We start from the raw sequence: 21852 nt of genomic DNA on the forward strand, positions 1-21852 counted from the left end.
AAAAAATTGTACAGGATGCAAAATAATAAGAAAAAAAAATGAATATGTTAATATTGCAAAGGGATGCAGTGATGATTGATTACTGGAATAACCTAATGGACCATAGTCCCCTGAGGTTTGTGCCCTCTTTATGGAAAGACCTGTTATATTACTTGTTTGTCAAAGACCTTAATTTAAAGACAAAAGTAACCAGAGACACAAAACTACCTCGAAACTACAACAAAAAAAAACACAAAAAAGATCCACAAATAGACACAAAACGAAAACAAAGACTAGTTCAACATGTGAAACAGAAAGTGATCACTTGGTCACGGTGATGCACTTTGTTATTATGCACATGGGCACTGTAGTGGTTGTTATTAATATGCACCAAAGCACCAAACCCTGAGTATTAATCCGCTACTTAACAGCCCGTAATGAGTTCACTTTGGTAACGTTTGCTAATAACTACAGTGACCCAGTTTTACAGTTACATTATCAGTAGGAGCTGAAAGTGTTGACAGACAGACTTCATTAAGTTTTGATGCTTTCATTGGATTGGTTGCCTGTTTGAAAATATAGCATATTGTCAGCTTTATCTTTTAACACTAGATGTATCAAAGGACTGACAGACTGATAGAACTGTGATATAATACCTAAACTGAATTAAAAAAATTCTCTATGATAAAATAGAAAGAGTAACAGCCTATACAAAGGCAATAATGAGATGATTGAGGTTTGTAACAACCTAAAACTTGATTAATAAACATTAATAAAGCCATTGGATTTAAACAGCCTGCTTTAAGACCAACCAACTGCATTATTTTGTCCGCGGTCCACATGCAGTTCTTTAGTCGTCTGCAGGTTTTAGCTGTTCTGAGGAGAAATAGCTGTTAAATCCGAACCAAACAGAGATGTATGCCTGTGACTGATCTGTCTGCAACTTATGTACACACACGGTCTCCCGTGACATCATATCCACAGCAACAAAACAGAAAAAAAGAGTCACACACGGCAATGTGTTATTAGTGCTTTATAAAAACAGCATTTTCTCTTGCGTACAATATACAAATTCACATTCACACAACGTCAGCTATAAACTTTAACACTGCAAAGTCTTACTTCACTCACTGTAAATTCCATCTCCTGAAACCCATCTTGATTATATAAACTGTAATTACAGCAATCTCTGTGCATCACCTTCCATTACTGAACCATTTTATCATCCGTGAACGCCCCTTGTAAGAGTATTAAATGATTCACTGTAGCCTGCAGTAATTGGTGGTTGTATTAGATTATTGCAATTAGTGTTGAACCACTTTTTTTTTTAATCTGAATTTAAGGACAAGAACTGACAAGAACAACAAAAATATAGTCCAGTAGCCGACACGCAAATATCTCAAACATGACTTGACCAAAAACCTTCATTTGACGTGTGTGAAATGATGAATTTTTAAGGAGCACACGTAAACATCTATCTGTAAGTAAATACGGTCTCTGTTTCAAGTTGATTTGAAAGTTGTGGAAATATATCCTGTAGTTTGTCTCCCAGAGGGAAATTAAGAGTGCCAAAGTATCTGAAGTGAGTAAGTAAGTAAGTAAGACGAACTGTTCATGGACAACAACACAACCCGTGGCAATGACTGAGACATAATTACATCCTTATTACATCACTGCTGAACTAAACAGTGATTCATCATTTTTTTAATCACAGCTAATTATACCTGCTTTCCTACTTATAGCACTTTTGGTATAGCCTCCGTTAAGTAAGTGCTATTTTTTTTTAGTTAAACTAATGTAATTGTTTAAGTTAAAACCAAAATATTTAAGTATAAAATGTTAAAATATCCCAATAAAACTAAATAGTGATCACATAAAACCTATTTACTTTATATGGAAGTATTTGCAAGTTAACAATATTAAAATCTTTTTTTAGAGTTTCATGAGCCGCAATCATCGCTGCTTTGTTTCTACTGCACTGAGATCTGAATAGACCAGATACTCTCTCTGTGTATGAGAGCCAAAGTGCTTCTTCATCTCTGATAAACACCATCTTTCTTCCTGCATTTGGAAGCGGCTGAGTATAAATTGGACCACTTGAGGTCTGGACTGGGAGACCGGCTAGCAGCAGCATCTCTCTCTCGCTCTCTCTTTTCTCTCTCCTCACATCCAGAGCTCCTTCATCCAAAGCCCTTTGTTGTCAAGAAATTCAGCCTTCCATCTGCTTCGGACGCGTGTCACTTGTCATTTGGCAATGGCCATACGCTCGGACACAGTTTTGACAGGAACTCCTTTGCGGGTCACTTTTACATGGATAAAGAGGGTGGCGGGGGACAGACTGGAGCCATCTGCCCTCAGTAGGTGAACGTGTCGGTAGCCTGAGAAGAAAGAGTGGATCACACGCACGTTAATAAAACAACATGCCCCGACTGACGACTGGATGCATGACTTGACGTGCGGGTTGAATCTTCACCTGTGCGGAGGCTTGTGAACGGTAAAGTGAACTGCCCCACTAAGTCGTTTTTGGCGGTGTGATCGTGATCCTCCACCATGAAGCGCACCAGGGCCAGGTCAGGGACCTGCAGCTGGAAGCTCAGCGTGCAGTCCCAGTGTGGGTTGAAACCTGTAGGGGGCGCAGGAGAGCTGTAAATACATCGTGTGGTGGTGTACCTTTCAAACTAACTAATCATGGTGTTGGACAGGGAAAGGCTCCAACAAAAACAGGTCAAACTGCTCTGTACAGGTATTAAGGCGTTTATTGATATGATTCGTTGACTACTGCCTTTGTGTATCATATTGAGATAAGACAATATTGAAAACGAATCTTTACATGATGATTTTACAGTAAATGATTGCACTAAACATTAAATAATTAAGTATGCATGAAGAATAAAGGTGTTGTCTCTCTGTTTAAAAGTGCCATGGTGCTAAAGACACAGGGCTGATTAATGCTTTATTGTGACTTTATTAAAAAAAAAAAAAAAAAAAAAAAAAAAAGAATCTCGGCGTTACCGTTGTTGTCAATGCGGTGGGTTTTGTCTCTTGCATTATCAATAGCCACCCCATGAATTTCCACCCACACCTGTGGATCCACAATGGAGCTCACTTTGTCTGTGTTGATTTTTGGCAGCTGCTGTGCAGATATTATCTGGAAAAATGGACAGTAATTGATCAGTTTGCAAATCAAATTCACATTAAAAATGTAGAAATGTAATTCTGCATATCTCGAAAAGGGTCTTGACCTCAGTTGTCTTTCAGCTTTTGTTTCCCTCTTCCTTGTCTCTCGCCCTTCTGTCCTTCCCTGTCTTTCTTCCTCCCACCTCCCACCTGCCACGCCCGCCCACCTCATCTGCTCTCACTTCCCCAATGATTGCCAGTTCATACTTGCTCTTACTCTTATCTGTGAGTTTGCTGCAGTTTCTTGTGCATCACTATCTTCCTGTTCCTGTTATAGTTCTGTAATAATCTAGACGTGACGCTCGTCTTTTGGTTTCAATCTCCTGCCTCTTGTATTGTGCATTCGGTTCCTCCTTCTAGTTACACTGTTACTAAAAGCCCAAAAATGCACATTTCCCTAACGGGACTTTACAATCTGTGTAACACACAACATCATGTCGGGGAAATGGAAAAACTTCCCAGGAAACCCTTATTATCAGATTAAGAAATATTCGGAGGAGCAACAGAACCAGGTTCCGTTTTCCGTGTAATAACAACAGTGAAATGACATTATAGAGAAACAGCATAACAACACAGTATTATGTGAATATAGTGCAAACATATAAGAGGAGTATTTATCCTGGATTTGTGTCATCTCATCACAATTCTGTGGCAGTCTCAGCTCACTCGTATAGTCAGCTGCGTGGGGATGTGACCGGGGCCTCCTCCCGTGTTCTCCGGGTTGAAGTTGGACGTGGGGCTGCACAAGAAGCTGGGTTTGAGGACGTATCCGCAGCGGCCGTTGGGGAAGAAGCGACCCTGGTTCAGGTCCATCTGCTCCCCGGGTGTCTGGAAGTTCAGAGCCACTGCACAGCACAAAGGAGGAGAGTGGAGTCATGTCGCACCAGCAGACATTTCACCATGAGGGGACAAAGAATTACAGTCAATTCTGCATGTGTTGTGATGTGGCGGCAATTTTTCTTTGTTGCTTACTGACCACATTTCTTTCAAAATAAATTTCCTTTCTTTGCTGCCACTAAAACAACATCCTAGCTTCTAGTCTGGAGTACCAACCCATCTGGCAGCCGCCGTTCCACATTTCCTGAGGATCGTAGTTGGATGATTGGAGGCGCTGGCCAGAGGGGTAGATTCGGCTCAGCTGCCTGCTGTTGTGTCTTACAAAAAGCTTCCCTGCAAATGAAAAGAGGGAAAACCACATGCCACCATACATCGGAGGCTGATTATATATTTCTGTAGAACTCGCTGCACAAAAATAAAACAGAGATGAAATTTGAAATCTTTGTGACTTTCTCTCTCTGCAATGTCAAGATGCAATTACTCCCGCTGGTGTACCCGAGTCTTTGATGAGCCGAAGGGCATCGCTTTCAGAGAAGGAAGACATTTCGTTCGGTGGTATTTCAGACACATTTTCAAAGCCACGGAAGCGGACGCTCCTGCAGTACACCACCAGCTCAGACAGCTCGGGGCTCAGTTTAGAACAGACCTGGCAAAGTCAAGCGCATCTTTCGATTAGCTAAATCGTTCGCGGTAACAGCTTTCCAGGATTGATGGCAATTGTTTTTGAACTGATCCTTACAGGAGTCTTCTTGGGTGTGTTCTTATTGCTGCTCGTTAGGTCGTCGTCGGAGCTCGAGGAGAAGCTGGCCGAGCTCCCGTTCTTGCCCAGTTGACCCAGGTGAGGAGTCTGCTTCTTCCCTTTCACCAGAATACAACCCTTGAGCTCCTGCGGGGGGAACAAGCGGCTTCATTAGAAAACCAGACAGCCAGCGGTCTCTTCAGCTGTGTGTGTGTGTGTGTGTGTGTGTGTGTGTGTGTGTGTGTGTGTGTGTGTGTGTGTGTGTGTGTGTGTGTGTGTGTGTGTGTGTGTGTGTGTGCGTGTGTGTGTGTGTGTGTGTTTTGTACTTCAGGGGAAGGCAGCTCTTTCAGAGGCCGCTCGCTGAGAGGCTTGGTGAGCAGTTTTCTGCCCAGGATGGTGCGAAGATGTTTGGCCATGACGGCCTGCTGCTCCACAGAGCAGTGGTTCTCCAAGGACAGGATCAGAGGGTACAGGGACGCCTGCATGAGTGATGTTGGGGGGGGGGGGAGACACGGGAAACCTCTTATCCTGAGCCATTAAAATTCAATCAGATAATGTAATCTAAAACCCAATACTGTAATACTATACTGTGTCAAAACCAAAATGTCACAGGGCTCCCTCAGAGCTAAGCACGCACACCAGATGAAGTGCAGTTGGTTGCGAAACAAAGATTGATGTGGAATTGTTTACTGACTGACTGCTCCCTTATTTCATTAGCAGGGAGGAGGAGCAGCGAGCGTGGTGTCACGGCGGAGGATTTACACCATTCAAAAGCCGCCAAATTGAGTGTCTCATACCTTAAAGAGGCGTACTGGGCGATGGTTTCGATGACCTCCTTAAAGGGCACTTTGGAGGTGAGAGTGTGGCCGTGGTAAATGACGGGTTCGCCTTTATCTCCGTCCCAGCAGTCCAGCTCCACACAGCGGCAGCCCTGAATCAGAGCCCTGACAGTGACGGACAGATAACTCATTTTAAAACCACAGGAACATCACAGGAGGTGGATTTCTGGTCGGAGTCGATGACCGTGGTTTAAAAAAATTGTGCTGTTCGACGATGCGTCGTCGGTCTCCGCCCGAGTACCTGATGTATGGCTCGGTGCTGCTGGCGCTGGTGACTTGGTCCTTGGTGAGATAAGTGTTGTGCGACGAGGAGATGAAGTAGTGGGCCATGGGGCGGCTCATGTCCTGGGAGACTCTGGCATGGTCAGGGTTAAAGACGTCATTCTCCCGGGAGAGCATGTACATGGTGAAACCATTCTGTGTCATGAACTGGTTCTTCTCGGCTGTAATAGACGGTAGGGTCTTTCCATCAAGTTGTTATCTTTCAGTGGGTTTAGGCAGTTTCATTAAGGGGTTTGAACAACATAAAAGACAGCTGGTGTACATGGAAGACAAGCAAAGACACGACAGGTTTAAAACAAATCTTTTGTCTCAAAGAAATCAAGCTAAAAAGTCCCGGGAGCAGATACAGTATAATAAAAAAATTTTGACCTCATATATTATAAGCTCTTGTTGTTGTAGTGTATCTGCACTGCGGTTCATTTAGCAGTTTTGAAATAAAGTTAAAAGTACATTGCTCACTAAATATATCACATTTTAATATACAGGATGCAATTGATTGAACTCCTCAAAATATTGTTTTTATTTTCAAACTCTTACCCTGTTAGTTAGAATTATGTCTTTCCTAAGTAACTTTTGAGAGAAAAAATAAAATATTTTTGCACCTATAAATGAAAGAGTTGAATTTATAAAAATCAAAAGGCACCATTGTCCGTTTCATTCCACTCGGGTGCTTCGCTGATGGTACGACCAAGTACCGCTTGGTGGCAAATGCTCGCTAACTTCAGTGAAATGTTGCTGTATAGGGGAGCATTACTGAAGCAGTTCAATGACTCTTCTCCGCTCTGCTGCTGTTAGAATAAAGACAAATATTTTATCTAAATACTAAAAACACGTTTAGCATTAACTCATAAATGTCACATTGCATGTCGCGAGTTCAGCAAAAGAGCCGTAGCCTTCTTTACAGAGCGTGTTTTAAAAATACTTTAAAATTGAGTTCATCATTTTTATAATTTTTTTATGTCATACACTTTATATATAAAGTACACAATCGTCACTGTGACTATCGTTGGTTGCATTTGTTCTCTTTCATTTCAACCATGGCGGCTAATGTGAACTACTTAAAGACTCCTTAAAACAAACCACTCGCTGCTAGAAAGAAAATGGATCTCTTTTTGTGCAACAGCAGGATTTTTCTCAAACTGTTTATGGTGTTTAACTAAATCACTGTTTTTTTGTGAGTCAGGAGACGCTCAAAGACGCATTGACGTCCTGTTTATATGAAAACATTGCGTGTTCTTCCTTTAAATCCTGTGATGAGTGCTTGGAGGACCTACCCCAGTCATTCAGCTCATAGGTGAGTATGAGGCTCTGAGCGTGGTTCAGCGAGGCGTCTTCCCCTTGGTCTCCCAGGAAGTCACGCAGCTCGGCGGTGGAGAGCACGCAACCGTTGCTCGAGTAGTGTCTGAACACGGCGTCCAGCTCGGGCCGCCGCAGCAGCTCCCTGCAGAACTCTTCAATTTCTATGTGGTCCAGGCGGCCATCGCCGGATCGGTCGCACCTCTGGGGATGCGAGGGGAGAGAGGGGTCAGTTAAAACACTTTTTTTTTTTTTTTTTATCAAAAAGGATGAGCAATCCCACACACAGAGAGGAAAATAGACAAATATCAAACGCAGTGTGCTTTTATTTTGGGCAGTGCTTCATGTTCCCTGTGGGGAAAGCATCTTCATAGTAATTCAGCCCAGCTGTGCTCACTTACATTCAAAAACATGCTTCTCTGAGGAGGGTTGGTGTTGGAAATTGTACGGAGAAGGAGCATAAAACCACGGATTGGGCTGTAATGGAGAGCTGAGGGACATAGCGGGCAGTAATCCCCCACGATAACCACATAAATGGCTCTTGATTTGTTGTGGGGGAAGAAGAGAGGGAGGGGATGAAGATAAGTGTGTGTGTGTGGGGGGGGGGGGGGGGGGGGGGGGGGGCTGGCTCGCCGCTGGGTTTGGTAATTGAACACAGACTCTGGACTCCGGGGTGTCAGAGGAAAAATGATACCAGCCCGAGTCGCTCTCACCAACTACTACTTCACTTCTTCCACTCGGCGCTGACTGAATTCAGCTCGCGTCAACTTATTTCTACCGACCCAACGCGGGTTGCTCACGTGACTCTGACCTTGAATAAAGAGCGGGCATACTGCTCGCTCAGGTCAATGTTGATCATCTGCAACAGCCGCTTGACCTCGTCGTAGCTCATCTTGCCGTCCTGGTTCTGATCCGCTCGCCTCAGGTAGCCTCGGATCCAAGTGTAGAGAGTTAAGGAATAAAACCAGACTAAAACAGAGAGTCAAACAGTCAGGGCACTTTCTGGACTCTGATATATTTGTCTGGATCAAACATCCTAATGTGGATCTGTCAAGTCATATTGCAGTTTTTTTTTTCACTTCTTTTTCCAGAAGGGGTTTCTGTCTTTTGTCATCCCTCTCATGGTTTCCTTTGTTTTTATTACTCCCCTGATTATCTGAGAGGTTTTTGAAATCTACGTTAATATAACTCTTGCACTTAAAGTCACTGTAGTTACTCCTCCGCTCCATGCTAGCCAGGAAGTTATATTCACAGCGTAATTGTAATGGAAGAAAAGGGGGACAAAGTCCACAATCAGTAAATTCCATCTGAAAGTAATATGACGCTTCAGCAGACCTATTTAGCCAAATGAAGATCTTATCTTCCAAAATATTATCCTTTTTAGAATGAAATTCACTTTGTTTTTGTGTTTTTCCAGACAGCATTAAAACAGATTATCTTTTAATGTGTGCTAATACAGACAATAAACTTCAACTGACCCACATTTAAGCTTTCTAAAATTTGGGTTCAAATTTTCACCTGCTGAGCGTTTCAGTGTTCATGAACTGATTATTCTCTGTAAACAATTTAACCACATAGAGTGAAAAGCATAATGCAAATTGGTGCTTTTTCTCAATGTCAACATTGATTAACGTGGAGAAGAAGAAAAGGGGGAAATAAACAGATCAACAGGGATTATCTTCAACTCTACCTGATACCTTCACTCATATTATCCTCTGGCTATGAGGGATTGTAATTAACTGTGATGTGTCGGACTATAATTAGACAGGGCTTTTTTTTTTTTTTTTTTTTTTTTTTTTTTTATCGAGTCATTACTGCTCACCTTAGCTGTGGCACACAGTCACCATAGCAATGCTGCCTCGGCTACACTATATGTACTCATGCATATTAGAAGTGGGGCAGGATATTGGTCCAGTTTTTCTTTCTGAGTCATGTTGGCCACGCTCTCCTTTAAAGTGCGGATCCCTCGCACCCAGCGTTGGGCTTCATCCTCGCAGCGGCACAGCAGGTCCAGGCTCTTCCTGGCCCCTCTGAAGACCACCGTGAAGCAGCGGTTCTCCGGCACCGACCCGGACAGCCGCCGCAGCGCCTCCGACTGGCAGCCCTCGCGCACGCACTCCACCTCCGTCACTGCGACTGGGAGAGAGGAGCGGGAGAGAAAAAAACCAAAAAGGGGTCGTGTTGATGAGTAAATCATAACAACACATGGAGCGGCTAAAGGTCAAGTGTGAGGTGTTTTTAGGGAGCCATAAATCCCACCGCGAACACTGACATAGCAATGAGATTGTAAAATATGACAAGCCCTCAACACCCACGCACACGCACGCACGCACACACACACACACGCACACACAGTGACACAGTGACACACAAGTGAGAAGCTGGACCTTCACTTTGCTATCTGTGTGCTGACAGTTGAAGCGCCGGGCCTTCTTATGAGTTTTATGTTAGTTATTCTGTTGGCTGCCAACATGGGATAAAGGCTGTGTGTGCTCAAGGAAAGTATTGGCATGCTAACACAGAATGGATTTTTAAAAACTGCTCACAAGGCTCTATCTCATCTTGCACTGTCATACGACTTGGACCTATTCCAAGTCTAGGTCTTAAATTCTCATCATTTCCCGGTCTACAAATGTCTGTCTCATTATTGGCCTTTCAATCATCTATTAAGCACTTCGAACTGGTCCGAACTGTACGAAAAGTGCTATATAAATAAATAAAAATGAATAAATAAAGTTTGAGGTATACCCTGCAACCCTCGGCAAATCCAAAAGGGATTGTGCTTTTGCCCTTAGGGCCCCGTTTCTCTTGAACAGTGCCCTCCCCCCCTCTTGTGAGATCAGTCCATGCTGAGCTCAGCTTTAAAAAAAAAATGTCAATGGTATATAAATATAAGATATTTTCAGATTTTTTTCATTTGAAATTTGAATTCTGTGAGTTGATCAGTTTGACTGTACTGTTAACATCATTTCGGTGGGCACTGCACATTCTCACTGCATCGTTTAGTCAGAGGGGTCAAAGGTCAAAAAGGTCCAGATTTACTATAAATTCAATTCGCTATAAATCATCTCTAAACATCATATTTCCAAAGCGGCAGAGTAAAGCCAGAAAAACAAAAACGAAACAGCCTTCGACAAACATACAACGGCTCCTAGCTGATTCTAGCACAAGAACTTTATTCAGCACAGAAGCTGGTATTTCTGCCTGCAGTGTGGTGATCACTCAGCTTGGCAAAAAGCAATGTCTGTCCCGACAATAGCCTCATTCTCTGCACTGGAGGTCGTAAAAGCCTCCGCTGGCCACCTCTTCGAAATGACTCCACATTCCTCCTTTGTGGTTGTCCCAGAGACATGGCAAAAGTGACATCTATGTGTGTCTGTGTGTGTGTGTGTGTGTGTGTGTGTGTGTGTGTGTGTGTGTGTGTGTGTGTGTGTGTGTGTGTGTGTGGTGGGTAGCAACAGCAGAAGTTTAAAGTGGTGTCTTGTAGTGCTTTTGAGCGTGAAGATACAACACTGAACTGCAGGCGTCAGATCAAACAGGACCTGGAGAAGCGCCTGGAGCTCGGAAAAGAGGAACCGAGCCAAACCATCCTGGCCTCACTCACACACACACACACACACACACACACACACACACACACACACACACACACAGATTTGGCCTGCCAGTGAGGCATTATCAGTATCTGTCCGCTGAAGTGGCCACCCTGCTCCGACACGGCTTGTTGTCATTGTCATAAGAAGCGTTTCACGCTGCAACTCAACCGCTCTGTTTCTATTTCCGGCTTCGACTGCACCACAATCAAGGCGGCCTTCACCGAGCGCTGATCCACCAACTCGCCCGCCCGCCCGCCCGCTCCGTAGGTCCAGCAGGGGGGGTCAGCGTTAAACTGCACACCAGCATCAGGACGGAGAGAGAGAGAGAGAGAGAGAGAGAGAACAAACAGAGGTGGCAGAGACAAAGGTCAGGCCACGAGGGAAGAAAAATAAAAGAGAGGGAACTTGATCTCAATCCCATCAGCTGACACCTTTTCACCTTGAGCTGCACGGCTGTGTAAAGATAAAAAAATCTTTCAGGAGAAAAGAAATGACCGAAAAACACCTCGAGAGTATTGGAAGATTAAATAAATGCTACTGCACCTTCTGCACCTCTGTTGTCAATAAGAAAACAAGCTCGTGTTTTCCTCTTAAACGACCATCTTCTCTTACTTACACCCACCTGATTTAGTGTGAAGAGTCTGTCCTTTAGTTTCATTGATTCATTCCAGGTGTTTGTGTTCATTTAATTCAGAGAGTCGATTATTAAAAAAGTCAGTAAGAAAATCTCTAATAAGATATGTGTATTAAAAACTGTTTGATCACAGACATTAGTAGCTTCCTCTAGAGTTGACACAACGTGCCGTTATAGCTTGATTGGTCTTTTAAAACAACGGTTGAAAATGAAAGCATTTTAACATAATGGATGAGCCCTGAAATGAAGTATAATTTGCTCTTTCTCTTCCGCTTCCTTACTGAGAATAAAACTTTGCTTTTAGAGTTTAATTATTTCTCCCACAAATGATTATTTAAATACTCCAAGAGGGGTGATATTAAATCTCTAAAATAAAACATTTTCAATGACAAAATCTGACTTGCTTTTAACAAAACAACCCATAAACAGCATGCAAATTCAATCGAAGAAAAACTAATCTAGGTTTTCATCTTGTAAATAACCTCCTGGGACTTGTAGGCTGAATGTACAGGAGTCTATGTTTCTGCCTAATTTTAGTTTCACATTCTTGTTACCTGCTGGGACTCCGCTGAGGAAGCTTTACATGATTTGTGTGTAAAAAAAATAAGCCTTAATATTCTTATGGCGGCCCTTTATGTCCATTTTCTGTCTGAAACAAGCTGTTTTAGTTCCTGTCTCTTTAAGGCCAACCTCCTCAGAGGCCCACTTTCTTTCTGATTGGTCACTTTCCAGGAAGCATCCAGAGGTGGTGCTAGATTATCCAATAACATTAAATATCCATCCACCCATTATCCGTACCCTCTTTATCCCGAACAGGGTCACAGGGATAATATTAAATATGTGACAGAAAACATGGAAAAACATAATTGGTCCTCTTTAAAGGATCGGTTACACACACACACACACACGCGCACACACACGCACACACACACACACACAAAATCTCTGACCATACACATACTTTTAGGTCATTTTTTGTTGCTTCTAAACTGATATCATTAGTGAGCTCGTGCCAGCTTCATCTGATCTGTACGCTTTTGTCTCACAAACGCAGAAGTGAGCCAGAGGTCTCGGTACGTGCAAGACTACCGCGTTCATTAGATAGCCACATTGCAGAGTCCATGATTAGCCTCCCTTTTAACAAGCAATCCCTTTTAATGAGGGAAAGTGGAGGAGACGCCGTGAGATAGAGCCAAGATAAAACAGCTCAACAGCTCCGAACAATGCGCGGGCTGAATGAGCGCATTGACTCACATCCCAGTTTGAACTGGACTGGCGAAAGGTCTGCTACAATACTTCCCTGGAGATAAGTTTCCTTCCACTTTTCCCCTAATCTAATATTGATTGGGGTTCCTTTTGTTTTTGTAGTAAAAGAACGAATCCTTTTCATGAGCGCGCTCACTTTTCAGAGCTCTAGTTCCTCCCCGGCCCTCCTCCCTTCCCATAACTAACTCCCTTTTCCTCTTGGTTGAAACCAGGCCCACACACACACACACACACACACACACACACACACACACACACACACACACACACACACTTAGCTCTCCTTACACGTCTGCTGGGCCTTGGCTTTGCGGGAGCTCTTGGTGGACTCACACCACACGGTGAGTCCGTCCTCCAGCAGCCGCAGGTTTCGGCTCTTCTGCCACCTCGAAGAGCGAATTTTCACCATGTTGGAGCCCTGCATCATCACACGGACGTCCTCGTTGTCCAGCAGCCCTGAAGGAAGCCACACGAGCAAAATGAGTCCAATGTAAAAATGACTCAATGTTTCACATCGTATCACTGCGTCATCAGCACGTTGAGTTTGATTTTTTTTTTTTTTTTTTTTTTTTTTAACTTTTTGCATGAGTTCAAACCTTCAAACCTTCCCCGAAACAAATAAAGTCATGAAAAAGGATTCTGGAGGTTCTGAGAAATCAACCGGTAGTAAAAAGAACAATAACATCAGAAGTTTTCTTAAGAATCCTGTTGTTAGGCTCATTACGACAGTTTAGAGTACCATTTTTTACCATGTTCACTATCTTAGTTTAAAATGCCGACACGCTAATCTTGAATAATTATTAAAGAAATGTTGAGGGCATCATCAGCTGTGGCTGATGGGAATCAGTCATCAGTTTTGGAGGTATTTTTCTTCATAAGCCAAAATATTGAAAAAGGTCAGAAACATTTGAGCTGATGACAGAACTGGATGAAAAGCTAAGGGATCACAGAGGTAATCAGAATTCATCCTGAGGGAAATAAGAAGTCTGAGACAGTACAAAGCCGGAAATATTATTAAAAAAAAAAAGTAGTCATTGCGAAACCAGCATCTAACACAAGGTCAGTCCATCTAACACATGTTGAGATATTTCAAAAATCTGACTTTCTGGTAGAGCCAGATGAAAAGTTAAGAAATGACAAAAATCGTTGGGATTCATCCTCTGGGAGTCACGAAAATCTGTAAAACGTTTCCAATTTCCCTTTAAGAGTATGATAATATCAAGAATATTGTGAAGTACAACATGATTTATAAGTCTTACTCCTGAGTATAGAGACATCATAACATCTTTTTGAGAAATTGTGACTTTGTCTTGAAGTCAGTTGCATATCTGTTTTATTTAAGTGGCACTTCACCAAACTCCACAATTATGTCACTATTTTTAGAGATTTTTGAGAGACCCCTCAGTAGGTTTAAGTCAAACTTAATTTCCCTGAAAACCAAGCTTGTACTCCTGAAGCTGACCTCAAAAATGTTGACAACACTTTCTTGCTTATACCCCAAACCTCAGGTTGTGTTTTATATACAAACCTCGGAGCAAATGACCTTTGAGTGCTTCGGATAAGTGAAGCTGACCGGGACGGTTTTGAAAAAAAAAAAGAGACTTATAATAAAGTAACGTTTCTCTGTGCGTTTTCTTCCAGTCGAGACTTCAGAAAACATGAGGAACATACTGCAAGTTCAAAAGAAAGCAGAGAAAAATTTATTGGTGCGATGTAATTGAGTCATGATAATTTGTAGATTTATTTTTCCCTGGGTTCGGAGCACGCCAGCAGGCAGCGGGAAAGGAGGCTGTTATAACAGTTACCGTATGGAAAAATTGCAAAGTGTTTTTCTGGCTGTATCGTTTATACTAGTGCTTTATGGCCATTACAGCACCATAAATGAATCAAGAATGACTCAGGTCTTGTTAGAAGTAAAGATACATTCATTGTTAATTTAAAGGGCCATTTTACATGAACTGGTTTTGATGAAATCTTATTTAAGTAACTTGTATGGTTGGGCTGAAACTGTTTTGATTATCGGTAAAAAAAAAAAATAAAAAAAAAATAAAAAAAAAGCCAAACATGGTCTATTTTCAGCTTTGCAATCGAGAGGATTTTCCCCCTTCTTCTTTTTTTGTTGTTGTACACCAAATATATTTGGAGTTTTGGACTTTTATTTGGACAAAACAAGCAACCTGAAAGATGTCACACTTTTTTTTTTTTTTTACACTTTTCTGACTTTTTAATTAAACATGGCGACAATAATTGGCAGATTACTCAACGATGAACAAAATCATTAGCAGAAGCTGCGGTGGGAAACTTGTGATGATTTCAGACCGCAAGGCCCAAGTTCACAAGAGTGTTTACACAGTTGTTTCCCTGACTCATTTCAAAGACACAGCAGATCCCGAGTGCGATCCAATCCTGTGAAGTGGATATTTTTACATAACTTAAATTTAAGGTTATGTAAGATTTATTCACTATATTGTGAATACCTAATAAATTATTTGTTTTATACCAACAGGGAATGTTTGTTTTTTCCATTAAATCCTTTTAAAAAAGCAGCTATTTTCTTATTCAATTCCTCATTTGGATAAATGTTTGGTTATCAGGGGCCATATTTACTGATTCCTCTTGGGGACGTTTTTTTTGTGCAGAAGTTACAAAAAGAGTCAAAGAGATTCAGACTCAAATCTGGTTTGAAGGTTTTGCCAAATGGAAATGTATAATTTGCCAAACAGGAATACATCTGCGACAAGATTAACAGCTAGATGTAAAAGTTTAGTTCAAAATCTGGTGACTGCAAACTGCTTTATCTTATTAAATCAAGAACAACGCAGCAAACGCTTTACAGCGCAAGTGTTGAAGGACATTCGACTGCATGCTTCAGTGCTTCTCTTGCACAGATAAATGGGACCTCTCACAGAGCGCTCCTCTTTCAGTACCGTTCAAAGAAGCAGCGCAAACAAGCTCATCAAATTATTCTTCAGGCTTTAGTCTCTCCTGCTCACCTCTAAAGATTCGTCCAGACACAGTTGGCATGCATTCTCCCTCTCTTCCCCTTAAATCACAGTCCCCGTACTGTCGGTGCCAAATGGCTGAAAGAGTTTCTCAAAGGGCCCCTGAAGCTGCAGCACAGAAACTGCTCTCGAATCCCTCCCCCCTCCTCCCCCACTCCCAACTAAAAACAAACTGGGTGCAACTACAGATTTCTTCCCATCAGGTTCGAACACAAAGAACCCCCCCCCCCCCCCCCCCCCCTGCAGGACCTCAATCCATAACAAGCCTGTTTTTCCAAGCAGTTACCACATACGAGGCATGACCACAAAGCGGAGCGCAAGGACCTGATTAACTGCAGGTCATTGACCACGTTAAGCTGCCCAAACAACCTTAACTGGCTCTGTCTCAACTTTTGTAAAAACCACATTCTTACTTTCCTACCTGCATCATTTCCACATCGCCCCCGCAGCTGAGCTCAAGTCTACAAGTGTTGGCCGAGACACCGTTTTAAACACGGAGCTCATTCATGTGTTGAAACACTGTATGGCTTCTTTATAAGCACGTCAACCCCACTGATGGGCCTGATTCTTCAGACCCAGAGAGCTGAATTGTGTTTTCTTTTTGTCGCCTCCTGCAGAAAATCTGTCTGACATCCACTTCATCAGCTGGTTAAAATCCCTGCATGGCATCTGTTTCGCAACCCTGCTGAGGTATTTCAACGCAAACATCTCAACACGGCACAGATGGGGAGGGGGGGGGGGGGGGGGGCTACCATCTAAATTTAGCACGTTAGCTAACTTTTGCTATTAGCTGTAAACACGACATACACAGCGGAGGCTATATGGGAGTTTTTTTTGCAGGTATTTCGTCATAAACCAAAAGTACCACACAGATTAAAGTAGTGATTTTAAAGATGATGCAATATGGAAAGTGAAGGGATCCATAAACAATTTATCACATAAGATCCATAAATATGTATTAGCAAATTTCATCATGGCCCATCCAACAGTCGTTGAGACACTTTTCCTAAATGCATAAATGGCACCTCATGGCAGAGTTGGCAAAAAAAATAAAAAATGGAAGGCTCATGAAAGTCAGTAGGACGTCATCGTCTGTGGAAGAATTCACCCAATAGTTGTAAAGATACTTCTGGACCAAAGTGGTTGACAGATATACTGACATTACCGTCTTTAAAAACACAAAAAATCTGTTGACTGAAAACTTTCAGCTGCATGTGTGAACAACTGGTGAAAACCCAAAAAAGAAAAAAGAAAAAAAAACCTCCTGTTTGAACAGCAATGAAAAAAAACAAACAATAAACTTTTAAATGAATCCCATCAGGAGCATTTCTCCAACGGTGCACGGACGCTGTGAGCAGCAGTGGAGGAGGATAAAAAACAAAAAAACAAACTATATCAGCTGGTCAGTATAAGTCTGCATGATTCTGCACATACCAGCTCCCCCCCAGGGCACGGTTCACGTTTCTCTCAGCATAACAACTGTCATGAGGGCCAGCTAGCAAAGATCCTACACTTGCATAAAGATAGACAGGTTAGGTATGATACGAGGGCCAATTGGAGTTTCTCCATTCGGTCCCACAGCTGCGGTGGTCAGAGGGCAAAGTACGGACGTCCAGTCAGCGTCTCTAAATACGAGGTTCAAGAACGACAGCAGATGATCTCAACAAACAAACAAAAAAATACTTAAGAGTTGAGACTCTCAGCATCATCAGGCTAATCTGAAAACAGTTACCCCCCCCCCCCCCCCCGCCTCCTCCCCCTAGAAAAAAAAAAAAGGATTAGAATCAAACTGAGTGTTATTTGGAAATGCAGAACTACTGCCAATGTTTCTTTGGAGAGCACAAGAGCTGAACATGAAAGCCACGCAGCCCTCTTTGTGTTCAGCTGAAAATAAGCAGCTTTCAGTTAAACATTCTCTTTGTCTTCCATAATGAATGAAACATCATTCGTTTGCTCATTAATAAGCAAGCTATGACCACACAGTGAGGAGGATGTAACGTGAGCGGGCTTCACAGCTTCGCTCCGAACGGCCATCACAAACTTTAATATCTGGAGTGCTGTGAAATATTCATGGGGGTTAACAAGAAATCTGCATTTTACTTTAAAAATTGGTCGAATTTCCTGAGAAAACAGAAATTAAGGAAATATATGTGTCTTCACAACGATAAATCCCTGAATTATGAATTCCATCTGCCCTCATCTGGAAGCCAAAGATCTTCTGTCGTTGGGATTTTTTTTTTTTCCTCTGATGTTGGCAGGAGGACACAAGACTGATTGAGCTGTGTGGGTTTTTTAGAGGGGAAATATGAAATATGAAATTTTCTTTTGGACAGGGCGTACAAGGACTATCTAAATATTCAGGTATATAAAACATTACAACTGTGATGGTTGTTTGATTTTGACATGTTTAAGTTTGCTAAATTTGCCTCAAAAGCCAGAAAAATAGGACAAAGTTCACCATTTAATCCGTATTTCTTCTGAATTTCTCTAAATGTAATAAAGAAAAACCTTTTCAAAAAGAATAATTTCACAAGATCCTGCAGGTCCTTGAGAAACAAAGAGATTACTTTACTTTTGTGCAACGACATTTCAAAAATCACGTCTTCCTTAAAATGTTTATTCGTTTTCTTTCAACACGCGGAAAAGTACAGATGCAGTAACAATTTATTTTGCTACAAACTGAGCCGACACATTTGATAAAGGTAAGAAACGAGCATGAAACATTTTCATTATCCTAAAATCCTTTAAATAAACACCAAAAAAATGCCATAAAGTGATTCAGAATAAATGACTTTTATGGGACGCTGCATATACTATCAGAATACTACTGCGTGTTTGAGCTCAGTCAGGATCCCACAGATGTTAAATCCCTCATCATAAACACATCAAACTCCAACAACAGACAACAAAAGATGAAGATATATTTGGGATTTGGGAGGCTTGGTGCTGCATGGAAAGTGTTGTTACTGCCAATCATAGATATAAAACATATGAAAATCCATTTTATTTCCTGGGTTTATGCTGTGCAGGCTGTTTGTTCTCACAAGCGTCTAACTGCTTTCGTCCCGCAGTTAACAGCACAGGCGACAACCTCGGACTCTGTCCCTCAGATCAAATCCAACCGCCCACCCCACCCGAGGCTGTCTGGGGCGACGAATACATTTATCCGCGTGTGCACTTGTCTGATGCAAACGCAGATTATCTGAGAACGAAGCAAAAATCTGCGCCTCACGGGGCCGCATTCATCATTCATCGCTCCGTCCGCGAGGAAAAGCAGGTGAGAAATCTCTGAGCAGGGAGGCCAGAGTTTAGTCCCGAGACACCAAGAAAAAAAAACCTCTCGACTCGACTCATTCTGGTCTGCAGATGACAGAACTGTGTGCCTGTTTTCTGTGAGATGAAAGTGAGGATTAACAGGCTGCTTGCGGAAGGTGAAGGCCACCTGACTGATTTATGATGACACATGCTGGTAAAAAGGGGTCAGAGGGGGGGGGGGTTCATTGGCTTCATTATGTAGTATTAGCAGGACGTTCAAATATAGCGCTGACAGTTGCGTCTTACAATTTCAGACACAGATACGGGTTCATAACGCAAGCGTCAGTAATACCGAAACGAGGGTCTGCATGGTGCCAGAGTTTCAACATAGTCTGGTGTGTCGGTGACGAAGGTCCGGATCCCTGTGCACACAACACTGCTGCACAAACATGAAAATGAACACAAAATGAAGCATTTTAGAGCAGGAACTGAACAAAAAGTTATTCAAGATACCACTTTTTTTTTTTTTCTTCGATTTCTGGGAGGATTTCGGTGTGTTTTATAGCGAAATTATGTGCGCAGCACGTACTTAAACATGTCCCCCAATACACCTTACATGTCGTGCTTTTAGCTAAATGTTGCAAAACCTGCCAAAGAGCCCTTGGATGATTTTTAAGACTTGTGCTCTGAGCACAATCTTTTTTGCATTTGTATGGAATAAATGGGTCAAATGGCACCGCAGCTTGAACAGTGGTCCAGATTCTGACAGGTGCTCTATCGCTGCTCAGCAGGTGTCTATTTTAGGGGCCGAGGTTGCTTAAGAAGGCTTGCTTGTGTGTGTGTGTGTGTGTGTGTGTGTGTGTGTGTGTGTGTGTGTGTGTGTGTGTGTGTGTGTGTGCGTACGTGCGTGTGTGTGTGTGTGTGTGTGCGTACGTGCGTGTGTGTGTGTGTGTAGGGAGTAGACCGGTGGACGGGAACGGTGAGGAGGCCGAATCACAGCAGCGGACCAGTGAGCAGCTCAGCGCCTCACAAACACATGATCCCTTCAACTACACCCACACAACACTCCCAATTTCAGCTCATCTTTGATGTGTCAGTGGCATCCTGCCGCCGTCATCTGCTGATTGCCAGCAAAAATGCAGTAATTTTCTATAAGTGCTGTTGCACATCAGTCGTACGCTGTTTGAACTGATCGAAATCAACTTGATCTCTGAACTCGGGGTGAAATGGGAGGAAAAACGGGGTCGCGTGCAAAATGAAGGAGCAAAAACGAATCGGAGAAGAGGCTTTACAATTGTACCAAATAATCTCCAGATGAAGTCAGTGGTGAATAATCCAATCATCTTTTCAAAAGTGTGCAAATCAAAGTGCTTAAATAACTGTGACAGAAATGGTATTGATAACACAAAATGTCATATATTTGATTGATTAAAAAAAAAAAAAAAAAAAAAAAAAAAAACTCCAGTTCCAGCTGATATGTGAAACTAATTCAAATATCACTGCAACCTCATATACCTTCATACCAAATACTTGCACTGACTTGTGCTTCAGGCTGTTAACTACGTGCCAAAGGAGCAGCTCAAGTTTAGAGATTTCCTTACCGAGCCTTCTAATGGGGTCCGTGGTCCTCTCGGCCCCTTTGCTCCTCTGCTCCCGGTGACCGGTGCTCGGTGCCTTGCCGCCGCCCAACATGCTGGAAACCGGCGGGCTGCAACTTTCCTACCAGCGCTCGGGACAGTTTCCTCCGGGGCGCTGCGTCTGAGGGTTGCAGGTGTCGCTGAGCTGCCCCACAAGGACCCCGAGAGCAGACAGACGCGGCCGCGCGCAACAGTTTATTCCTTTTCCACATGTAGTATAAAGTCCCTCCCCGGCGCTGCTCTCCATGCCTGTGCGTAACATGACTCCAAACCAAGGCGCACACTTCGGGCGCCCTCACCACCACCACCACCACCTCCTCCCCCTCCTCCTCCTCCTGTCCCAACACAGACAAAACGGTCAAGTCCCCTCTCCCTCCCTCCCCCCCACTCCTCCCGCTCCCAACACACACACAACCATGCATACATTTATTATGTGCTTTTTAAAGCTTTCCTGAGAACACACCAGTTGTTTACGAGGGTGAGACCGGATCACAAAGGTCACTTTTTCTTTTCTTTTAAGGCTTAAGAAGTTTTAAATAAAGATTTTATGAACTTTTTTTTTTCACTAGCACGAAAATATACAAAGCCAGACATGGATATGTTTTTACGTGATTTCACTAAGTGTCCTGAAATGATTCGTATATTCTGGTTTTGATTATCCTAATTTTGTTTGATAATATAAAATAGAATTGCACACTGTACGTGGGCTCATAATAATAAAAAACTGCACCATGATTTACAGGCCTATGTTGCAACTAACTTCTCATCGAAAAAAAAAAAGTGTACTTACAAGTATATTGACTTCCACTGCCAGGAAGTATGGTGACATATATATATATTTTTTTCGCCTGCTGTTGCATCATGGTCCATCTAATCAGCTGAACTCTTTTCCTACAGGTGAGCTGGTCCTTGTTTGAAAAAAGTTTGAAAAACCAACATTAGAATAAATCTGAATTGTCTTTCTCTGCGGGGGTTACAGAATAAAAGCAGGGGGGGGGGGAATTTATTTACTTTAAGAAAAAAAACCACAAAAAAAACCTACTGCTGATCCAAATCGTTATGTCCGTGGATAAGGAAGCAGCGCCCCCTGTTGGTTGTTTAAAGCACCTAATAAGATCTCAACAACAATCAATTCTATAATGCCAAATTCATCTTGTGCAGCCTGTACGTGCATGATGTCTGAGTGGATTTGAATGGTACTTTATGAAAGACAAATAACAGACTGTAATCTTTGTGTGTGTGTGTGTGTGTGTGTGTAAGTAGATGGTGCTCACAGTACCAAAGCAATGGCTGCAAACTTAATTAAATCTTTG

At 42.5% G+C, this 21852-nt stretch overlaps 1 protein-coding gene across 1 annotated transcript; it reads right to left on the reverse strand.

Annotated features, from left to right (window-relative positions):
- Positions 1 to 997: 997 nt before the first annotated feature.
- Positions 998 to 20832, reverse strand: plcd3a (phospholipase C, delta 3a). Its single transcript, XM_069165280.1, has 15 exons — positions 20504 to 20832; positions 12934 to 13101; positions 9057 to 9285; positions 7961 to 8090; positions 7128 to 7353; positions 5813 to 6014; positions 5539 to 5676; positions 5059 to 5218; positions 4733 to 4879; positions 4489 to 4639; positions 4210 to 4326; positions 3823 to 4001; positions 2992 to 3127; positions 2453 to 2602; positions 998 to 2357 (listed from the first exon to the last, which is right to left on the reverse strand). The coding sequence occupies exons 1-15, from the start codon at positions 20592 to 20594 to the stop codon at positions 2224 to 2226; spliced, it is 2358 nt and encodes a 785-aa protein (XP_069021381.1). The 5' UTR covers positions 20595 to 20832; the 3' UTR covers positions 998 to 2223.
- Positions 20833 to 21852: the final 1020 nt, after the last annotated feature.

Source organism: Embiotoca jacksoni, unplaced genomic scaffold (assembly GCF_022577435.1).
Source record: "Embiotoca jacksoni isolate LCO1_2020_lvr unplaced genomic scaffold, fEmbJac1.0.p SCAF_34, whole genome shotgun sequence".
In the NCBI taxonomy this organism is placed as follows: Eukaryota; Metazoa; Chordata; class Actinopteri; family Embiotocidae; genus Embiotoca; species Embiotoca jacksoni.

Coding starts and splice junctions, on each gene's coding strand:
- plcd3a (XM_069165280.1), bottom strand. CDS start 20,594: ATGTTGGGCGGCGGCAAGGCACCGAGCACCGGTCACCGGGAGCAGAGG. Junction 6,015..7,127: donor CTATGAGCTGAATGACTGGG/GTAGGTCCTCCA, acceptor CGTCTATTACAG/CCGAGAAGAACCAGTTCATG. Junction 4,327..4,488: donor TCGGCTCATCAAAGACTCGG/GTACACCAGCGG, acceptor TTTCATTTGCAG/GGAAGCTTTTTGTAAGACAC.